This window comes from Chenopodium quinoa, unplaced genomic scaffold (genome assembly GCF_001683475.1).
Source record: "Chenopodium quinoa cultivar QQ74 unplaced genomic scaffold, ASM168347v1, whole genome shotgun sequence".
NCBI classification, from domain to species: domain Eukaryota; kingdom Viridiplantae; phylum Streptophyta; class Magnoliopsida; order Caryophyllales; family Amaranthaceae; genus Chenopodium; species Chenopodium quinoa.
In genome coordinates, this window is record NW_018743391.1 from 1,242,765 (window position 1) to 1,253,554 (window position 10,790).

Genomic DNA, 10,790 nt, shown 5'->3' on the forward strand with positions numbered 1-10,790 from the left:
ATACACTAGATCATTTTTTTTCATATAAAATATGTTTACATATTCCAAATTATCCATGTAATTATTGCAATTTTATATTTTCAAAAAAAAAAATCCCCTTATGTTTGGATGGCCACACCGTGTGAAACGTTCATCATTACAAGTATTGCGATGATCATTAAGTTACATTTTTAAGAGACTTATATACAATTACTACTTCCTCCTTTAATGGTTAATTGCAACAAAGGGGTATTATTTGTGATATATAAAATATTCCTTTGTTGCAATTAACCATTAACGAAGGAAGTATTAATTTCAAAAATCGAGCATGCCTCAGATATAGTATCCTTAATTAGTTTAGGTCCCGTGCAAATGCACGGTTCTTACTAATAAAAATGGAGTATAAAGAATTGAAATAAGGTTTTTTTTTTTCTTTTTCATGTGCCATTTTACCTAATTTGCTTTTCATATATTTAACTATTACGATCTGACCTGCTCATCATTAGGCTGAAATTCATTAGATTCTTGATTGATTGACATTTTTTTTTATCAAAAATAGTAAAAAAATGCTCTCTCAAAATTCTCATCCTCCAAACTCAACAACTGAAGAACAAGATTTGCTTAATCGTTCCACAAAAAAACCAAAAAGAACAATTTATCATCCGATTTTGGTTAAGGAAAATTCTGAAAATCCTGGTGATTTGGTGTTTCTACCAACACATTCCCCTGCACCACAACCTATGTCCTTTAGGGATTTGGTAGCTAATGAGGAACTGCAGAGGACTAATACCATCAATAGGAATGCCCCTCATATTGATGAAGATGATGCCTCAGATGATGATGAACCGCCAGAAGGAGTTATCGATGATCCAAAATGCCCTATAATCCTCTTATCTAAAGAGGAAAAAATCAGAATGCGCAAGCCATGCATGGAAGCACACTCTAATAATTAAGACGTTCCATAATAAAATTGGTTACATGTCCTTAATTAATGAAGAGATTGAAGAGAAAATGGGAACTGAAGGGTGGTCTTGTCCTCACTGACATTGGGCATGAGTATTTCATTGCTAGATTTTCTTAACTCAGGGACCATGGATGTTGGATGACAACTATTTAACAATCCGCAAATGGGTTCCGGATTTTATTCCAGATGACACCTCTATGCGATTTCTCACAGCTTGGGTGCGTATACCTCACCTATCAGTGGAATACTTTGATGCTCAATTCCTTCACAAAATAGGTGGTAAAATTGGTAAGGTGGTTAGAATTGATAATAACACAGCTTTGGCTCAGAGTGGACAGTTTACTAGGCTAAGCGTGGAATTAGATTTAACCAAGCCTCTTTTATCAAAGTTCTAGCTCAAAGGCAGGGTGTGGCAAATTCAATACGAGGGCTTGCGTATGATTTGTTTCAAGTGTGGAAAAATAGGACATAATGATGAACAATGCACACTTAATGATACAAATTCAGACTCTCAAATGATGGAAGAGGACCAGAACCAAAATTCTCAGCAGGTAATTGCTCCTACAATTGAGAAACAGGACTATGGAACGTGGATGATGGTAAAAAAAACCACCACCAAGAAGAAGGCCGACCAAACCAGACAAAGCTCCGGTGGCTTCCAATGAAGGTGGTCAACGCAAAAACATTCAGCAAAAAGTCAATGGTTCTGGCAAAAATCAAGGGGGATCAAGATTTTCAATTTTGAATAATCAAGATAAGGAAGGTGTGGATCCTACGGGAGAGAGTCAAGGCACTTCTTTAGGCAATAAAAATGATAAGTTTGACTCCTCAAGCAAGATAGTTGATTTGGCAGGATCTCCTAATCAAGATAATCTTATTATTCAAGATAATTCCTTTAATTTAGGAAAAGATACACCCAATCCCAAATTAGGTGGTCAATTGCTAGGTGGAGCTAAGAATTGGCAGGAGATAAGGAAACCAAATAAATCTAATTCAAAAAATATCCCGAAAAATAATCCACAAAATATTCTGAAAGATTCTTCCAATATTCCAATTCCTTACTGACAAATTGAGATGCAAAGAAAATTCTCTAAGCATCTTTCAAGCCAACAAAGAATCCATCCCCTCTGACTCCTTCAACGCCACCAATGAGCTATCACCACATGAACCCTCCCATGTATCAAACACACCGGAACCCAATTGCCCTGAGAATCCCACCAGAGAAGATAATATGCGCAACCGAGTCAATGGAGAACCCATTCTTGGGCATAGTCGACCCCCTGATTCACAAATTGGAGGCGGAGATACACTCATGGTCGACATCGATGCAAATGGTGCTGGAACTGATGATAACATTGAAGCTACCATGGGATGTTAATCAAGCATTCCGTTTCCTTGCTAATGCTTATTCAGCGATCTTCCCAAATTCCCCTGGTCTTATGAATAATAATCATAATCTCAATGTTGATTCCTACCCCCATCACGTGTATGGTATGGAACGCTCAAGGTGCTGGGAACCGAGAATTTTTGGCAGTACTTAGAGAAATTATCAGGGCTAATAGGCCTATTGTACTTGCTTTAGTTGAAACCCACATGGGAGGTGATCATGCACAACATGTAGCAAATCTTCTGGGTTACAATGGCCACACAAGGGTCGATGCTCAAGGGTTTAGCGGAGGTATTTGGGTTTATTGGAAACCGGAGCTTGTAACAATTGACCCTATTGCTCAATCCAATCAATATATCACTATGACAGTAATTAAAGTAGGTGAAGATCCATGGTATTTCTCTACTATTTATGCTAGTCCGGATCCCTCGAAGAGACAAGAATTGTGGAGAGATCTCTCAGAATTTGCAAAAAGAAATAATAAACCATGGCTTTTAGCTGGAGATTTCAATGAAACCCGATTTGATTGGGAGCGAAGCTCAAGTTGCTCTGAAACATCTCGTAGAAGTCGTAATTTCAACCATTGGGTGCATGATAATCAACTGCTTGAGGTTGAATTCTCGGGGCCTTCTCACACTTGGGCTCGGGGAAATTCAATGGACACAAGAAGAAGTGCAAGGCTTGATAGAGTACTATGTACGGGTGATTGGAGTTTGCGGTTTGACAAAGCTCGGGTGAAGCACCTTCTTGCCATCCAATCGGATCACTGCCCTCTCCTTATCTCGCCTAATGGTTTTGCCCCGCTTGAGGCCTTAAACATCCCCTTTCGCTTCCAAGCTGCGTGGTTAGTTATCCCATGAAAAATTTGAGGAATTTCTTTGCAACAAATGGGATAAAAATGCTCCATTAGTCCCTCTCTTGCATTCCTTCTCTAATGAACTGCAGGATTGGAACAAAAATATTTTTCATAACATTTTCAGAGAAAAAAGGAGATTAATGGCCAGGATTCAGGGCATTCAATCGAAACTTGCGCAAAAAAGAGAATCGGGCTTAATTAAATTAGAAGCTACCTTGCGAAGGGAGCTTGACACCGTCCTCAACCAAGAAGAAATTCTATGGTATCAAAAGGCAAGGGTAGATTGGTTGCAATATGGAGATCGTAATACTACCTTTTTCCAACTTAGCACGGTTGTTCGGAGATGGAAAAACAAAATTGTTGCTATAAAAAATAGCAGTGATCAGTGGGTATATGACAAAGAGGAGGTAAAATCAATTGTTGTTAATTATTTTGCCTCTCTTTTTTCTGATGAGGGGATTAGTACAGTGTATAATATCCCTAGAGGAGTATGCCCTGAACTTTCTGAAATGGATTTAAACTTACTGTCAAGGCCTTATACCAAGTGTGATATTGATTATGTTATCAACAATATGGGCTCTCTTAAAGCCCCAGGGCCCGATGGCTTTCAAGCTTTGTTTTTTCAGAAAAATTGGGAAGTTGTTTCTCCAAATGTGTATGCTATGGTGCTCGATGCCTTGGAGGGAAAAGGACTACCTGACTGCTTGAATGAGACGTTTATTGTCCTCATACCAAAACTTGACAACCCGGAGCAGCCTTCACAATTTAGACCTATCGGTCTATGTAATGTGGCCTACAAAATAATAACGAAGGCTATAGTGAATCGAATCAAATTGGTGCTTCCTAAACTTATTGCCGATTCTCAATCTAGCTTTGTGCCGGGTCGTCAAATCACGGATAATATCGTGATTGTTCAAGAAGTGCCACATACTATGAAGCGCAAGAAAGGCGGAAAGGGTTATATGACAATTAAGATAGACTTTAAGAAGGCTTATGACAGGCTTAATTGGGCATTCATCAAAGATACCCTTATGGAGATGCAATTTCCCATGGTGATGATAGAGGTTATAATGGAGTGTGTGACGACTCCATCAATGAGGGTGCTTTGGAATGGGGAAAAAACCGATTCTTTTTCACCGTCCCGAGGAATACGTCAAGGTGATCCTCTCTCGCCTTACCTCTTTGTTCTTTGTATGGAGAGGCTCAATTTAGTTATTGAAGAGGCAATTCTCGAAGGCCGATGGAAACCAGTGTATGCAAGTCGTGGGGGACCTTTGTTGTCGAATTTTTTCTTCGCCGACGATCTCATATTATTTGCTGAAGCTTCTGTACAGCAAGCAACAATTATTAAAGACTGCCTCGACCGCTTTTTCTCGGCCTCAAGACAAAGGGTCAGTCTCCCTAAGTCGAGAGTATACTTCTCACAAAACATCACTGCCACTGACCAGTAGGACATAAGCGCAGCTCTGGGAATGGAAATTACAGAGGATTTAGGATTATACCTTGGGATGCCGACCTTGACAAGTCGGGTAACAAGGGATACCTATGCCCACCTATGTGAGAAAATTGATCGCCGATTAACGGGATGGAAAACAAAATATCTATCTCTCGCTGGCCGTATCACTCTCACCAAGTCTACCCTCACAACCATGGCGAACTATTCGATGCAAACAGCGAATGAAGCTCCCAAGAACAATCTGTGATGATATTGATGGGAAGGCCCGTAGATTTGTTTGGGGAGGATCGGAGGAAGGGCGTCGTATACACCTCCTCTCTTGGGAAACTATTCAATTACCAAGGGATAAAGGAGGACTTGGTATTCGCTCGGCAAGACAGGCTAATTCGGCTTTTCTCACTAAGCTAGGATGGAGAGTTCTTTCTAGGGCTGGCAAAAACTGACCCGACCCGAAAATAGCGGGTTTGGGTTGAGATTTCTGACCCGAAAACTTAAATGAGTCGACACGAACCCGACCTGATAATTAAATGGGTTAGTTTAAGGTTGAAATTTTCAACCCGAAAATGACCCATCTAACCCGGAAAAAAAAAAAAAAAAAAAAAACGAACAAGAAAAAACGAAAATAACTCTTAAGCCCAAGCCCAAAAATCCACCTAATAAAAGAGAAAAACCCTAAAACCCTCACATTCTCCTTCTGAAACAGGCAAACAGCCGTTTTTCAGTTTCTTCCTCTCTCCTTGTCTCATTGCCTCACTTGTGTCTCCTTCACTCCTTTCTATCAGTCCTACAATCATTCCTTTAACCTTCTCCATCATCTCAAGGTAATTTTCCTCTTGAATTTATTTACATGCTTTCAGGTTTTTTTTTTTCGTTTTTAACATGTTAATTTTTGTTTAATTTCGAAGTCATTTGCTGTTTATATTCGAATTCATCATTAGTTATTAATTTTTTTACATCTAGATGTTCTTAGCTTGTATTTTAATATCTAGATCTACTTGTTTGATTTGATATTTCTTATATTAAGATGGCTATTTATGAAATTGGTGAAAATTGCATCTACTTTCTACTACTTTGTCGTAGTGTTTATGGTTTGAATTGTTTTAGAATTGAATATACATATTATTGAAAGTTGATTTTGTATTTTATATAATCTAAATTGATGACTTGAATATTTATTAATGTGTTTTTGTTATTGTTTGCAGGAAAGAACGAACAGCAAACCAGCATGTGAAGGATTTTGAGAAGTTAAAATTTTGTTGTAAATTTAAGTTTCAAATCCCTTTAATTGGAAGTTTTGGTTGTAAATTTATTACATTTAAATTTATTTATGATTTACAAATTTAAAGTTGAGATTCAACTTGCATTGATTTCTTTTTGTTTTTAAGATTTTTATTGGTAATAAATTTTTCTTTAATCTACCCAAAAAAAAAAAAAATCAGGTTGAATAAGGTCAACTTCGGGTTGACCCGAACCCGAATAAATCAGGTTAGGGTCAAGAACTTCGACCAGAAATGCTAAACAGATCAGGTTCAGGTCAGGGGGTTTCAACCCGAACTCGAAATGACCCGAACACGAATATGACCCGACCTGATCCGTTTGCCACCCCTAGTTCTTTCAGAGCCTAACTCTCTTTGGTCTAGAGTAATCCGCCATAAGTATTGCAAAGGGAGGTGTGACATCGATATGTTTCAACCCATATCCAACATGTCGAATGTGTGGAGAGGTATGGTTGACAATGCTGCGCTTTTGAGAAAAGGGTCAAGAGTTGCCATTGGTAATGGTAAGAAAACTCTGTTCTGGGATCATTATTGGGCATCGGATAAACCTCTTCGGGATGTTAGTGTGGCTGCCATTCCTGACTCCATCGAAGGAGCTACTGTCAATGAGATGTGGTGTGTTGGAGATGGGTGGCGTTGGGACTTATTTTCTCATCTTTTACCTCAACTATACCTTAAATAAATCGCTTCTCACTCTCTTATTGAAGACCCTGATATAGGTGATCTGAGATATTGGAAAGGACCGAATAAAGGTAAATTTTCAATCAAATATGCTTTGAAAACTATGAGGGAGGATGATCAAATTCCATCTGATCATAGGTGGGAATTAGCTTGGAAAATTCCAGTGCAGCAGAGAATTAGAACCTTTATATGGCTTGCCCTTCATGACTGACTTCTCTGTAATACTAACCGTATGAAAAGACACCTAGCTGATGATCCTCCTGCCACCGTTGCTCACTCAATGCTGATGAAACATTGTTGCAACTGTTTCGGGATTGTCCTGTGGCTAGAAAAATATGGAATAGTGTTGGAGGTACGGCTTTTTATCCTTCTTTATACACTGGTGATATTAAATGGATTAGCAAAAATCTGGAAGCTGAGGGTTTAATTTTCTCAGAGAAATGGCCGACTTGTTTTGCTATCACATTGTGGTGGATTTGGAAATGGAGAAATAATTTTGTGTTTGGCAGAAGAAATGAAATTCCTATGGAAACAGGCACCTTTCTTCGCTCACAAATTGAAGAAACATGGAAAACTTTTTCCTTAGGCACAACTGAGGGCACTGCTAAGCCTGGAGATGAAGTCTTCATTAGGTGGATTGCTCCACCAACAATGTGGTTAGTGTTATAAACGGAATTGCACAAATAAAATAGTAAGAACAATGTTACCGAGAATAAGACTGAGTCGCGGACTATGTCGCTCTCTTTAGAACATTCGCGGCACTGCCTCAAACTTGTGCAAGCAGCTCGTACCAAACCGGATGCCCCCAGGATAAAACAGTCTTTCACAAGTATAAAATACCGGCGGTTTTGCACCGAACCACCGGACAACGGAACACCAGAAAATCAGAAAGAAACTGCTCGACTGTTTTGAGAGGAAGAGAAAATATATTTTGCAAAGTGGTTTTCTGTATTTTTTCGTGTGTTTAAAAACAAAGCTGGAACCGTCCTTTTATAGGTAAAGATACGTAACAGCTTAAGCATGAAAACGGGAGAAAGATTAGCAACGTTTACTGCAATTAGTGTATCCGTTAAGCAAGAATCAAGGCATTAAATCAGTGTAACGGTGCAACGTTTAGCAGTAAATCAGCAACGAGAATCAAGCAATGTAACGGAAAAATTTAAACCAAAACAGTAAAACGTTTTGTAACTGAATATTAATCAAACCGGTAACAAAAATTAAGTTTGTTTAATAACCCAAACCCAAACCCAAACCCAAACCCAAACCCGACCCGACCCAGCCCAGCCCGGCTCGGCTCGGTTCGGTTCGGCGCGCGTGTGTGTGATATATGGTTTACCATATAGGTCCTCCCTCTCCACAAAATGTGGGTAGCCCAAGGGCCACACCCCTTTAGCCCACTCTCTATATTATAAAGAGAGTAAAACTCTCATTTCCCACCAATGTGGGACTTTGAGTTTTTTCACAAAATTCACACACTACACACTTGTTGTTCCAACAATCCCCCACTTGAATTTTTTGAAAACATTTTCGAGCAGAATCCATACATATATAGGTTGCGCATAAACAAAAGTGTTTTTCAACTTGAACTTCTACGTAGTGAGTACGATTCAGATTCAACAAGGGTGACTCGAAGTTTTGAACCCTATCTCTGACAAAGTACCACACACAACCTACTCTTGGTGTTGTTCTAGACCCGTGCTATTTCGGCCATGCACGTCTATCCCAGTGTAGTGAATGCTCTAGAAATGCTGCCACACATTTCATAGGAAGCGGCCTAACTTCCACATTCACATAGGTGAATCTATCAAGAGTACTTCTGTAGCTTGGTACTCCACTCCAAATTGGAGTATAGATTTCATTAAGAGATCCTATTAACTCATCCTTGATCGCTTCAGGAAATTATGTCTTTTGAACATATTCAACTCATATCACACCATAACTTGTTATTACCCTTTGAACCTATTTCTTGGGATCTCCAGTTCATAGGTTGGGTTACCATTATGTGTGGTTCATTTTAATGGCAATAGTCCCATTTTCTTAGAGGAAAAATGGACTTTCTCCCTAGCTAATCCTTTCGTCAAAGGATCAGCCAAGTTATTCTCAGTGCGTACGTGATCCACTCTAACAGCTCCGATAGAGAGATATTCTCTCACAGTGCTGTGCTTACGACGTATTTGTCGTCTCTTACCGTTGTAATAACGGTTCTGAACTTTTTCAATAGCCGCGGTACTATCGCAATGGATCAAGACAGCCGGTAATGGCTTTTCCCATAGGGGAATTTCACCTAGCAGGCCTCTTAACCAACCTGCTTCTTCACTAGCCGTAGCTAGTGCTATCATTTCTGACTCCATGGTGGACTGAGCCAAAATAGTCTGTTTCTTAGACTTCCAAGATACAGCTCCACCGGCTATAGAAAAAATATATCCACTAGTAGCCTTAGAGTCATCTGATAAGGTGTTCCAGTCAGCATCACTATAGCCTTCTAGTACAGCTGGAAACCTTTCATAATGCAACCCTAGGTTCATGGTCCTCTTAAGGTATCTCATGACCCTTTCAATAGCATTCCAATGCTCATTACCAGGACAACTAGTAAACCTGCCTAACAATCCCACGACATAGGCAATGTCGGGTCTAGTACAATCAGTGGCATACCGAAGGCTGCCAATGATGCTCGCATAATCAGATTGCCTTACGGCATCACCAGTGTTCTTAAATAATTTAACACTGGAGTCATAAGGTGTATTAGCAGGTTTACAGTCAAAGTAACCATATTTCTTTAGGATTTTCTCAATGTAATGAGATTGATCCAAAGAAACTCCATTTTCTGTCCTAGTAATCTTAATTCCAAGGATTACATTAGCCTCTCCTAGGTCTTTCATGTCAAACTCAACATTCAACAATAACTTTACATCATTCACAGCATGAATGTTCGAGCCAAAAATTAACAAGTCATCCACATATAGACAAATTATAGTGCATATGTCATTCTCAAATTTTACATATATGCATTTGTCACTACCATTTATCTTAAAACCATGTGAGATGACTAAGTTATCAAATTTTTCATGCCATTGTTTAGGTGCTTGTTTGAGACCATAAAGAGATTTATCTAGCTTACATACCATATGCTCTTTTCCTTGAACAACGAATCCTTCCGGTTGATCCATGTAGATTTCTTCTTCCAATTCACCGTTCAAGAATGCAGTCTTTACATCCATCTGATGTACTACAAGATTAAAAACAGAAGCAAGAGATATTAGTACTCTAATAGATGTTACTCTAGTTACAGGTGAATAGGTATCAAAGAAATCAACATTCTCCCTCTGTCTGTAGCCTTTAGCTACCAAACGGGCTTTGAACTTATCAACGGTCCCATCAACTTTCAGCTTTCTTTTTAGGACCCATTTGCAACCAATTGACTTGCAGCCTGGTGGCAACTCAGTTAGATGTCGCCGGAGTTTATTTTTTTTTTACCAAATTGTCGCATATAGTTAGCTTTTTTTTACCAAATTGTCGCCGAAATAAGTTTTTTTTACCAATTTGTCACTGAGGGTCTTTTTTATTTACCAATTTGGTCAATTGACCCATTATTTTGTAATGTCAGAGCTATGTGAGAATGCTATTATGTGAGCTATGTGAGGTCTTGCTACCCTGCCTTTTGTTTTTGTTGAGAAATATGCCTTGAATCGGTGACCGAGTAGGTATACAATCATGTAGTCCATTGTACACGATCGTGTAGTCTGTGTTATTATGTACTTTTCAATATACACAGCCATGTGGTTCATGGTACATGGTCGAGTAGTTCCGCTACTACAAGACATGTCACACGGTCGTGTGGGTCAAGGTACGTACACGGTCATGTGGTTTTGGTTCGTGTGGTTATTAATTGGGTTTTGGCCCAAATCAGTTTCTGTTTTGGAGGGTTCTTTATATACCCCTTAGGGTTACTCCTAACCGAATAAGCTGATAAGTTGAGTGATTATTTAGAAAACTGAGAGTCTTTTGTGTATTTCTCATCTATGAGATCTGAGATAGATAACTTAGAAATCTGAGAGACAATTAATTTGTTTTTGTGATTGGTCTCAAATCTATTCTGAATCTGTATTCTGTTTTTCCCAAGATCAATAAAACTATTACTCTCGTCTGCCCGTGGATGTAGCCAACACATCGTTGGTGAACCACGTAAATTT

At 39.0% G+C, this 10,790-nt stretch overlaps 1 protein-coding gene across 1 annotated transcript; it reads left to right on the forward strand.

Annotated features, from left to right (window-relative positions):
* Positions 1-2,431: 2,431 nt before the first annotated feature.
* On the forward strand, positions 2,432-3,190 carry LOC110738569. Its single transcript, XM_021918967.1, has one exon. It carries the CDS (start codon positions 2,432-2,434, stop codon positions 3,188-3,190), a length of 759 nt encoding a protein of 252 aa, XP_021774659.1.
* Positions 3,191-10,790: the final 7,600 nt, after the last annotated feature.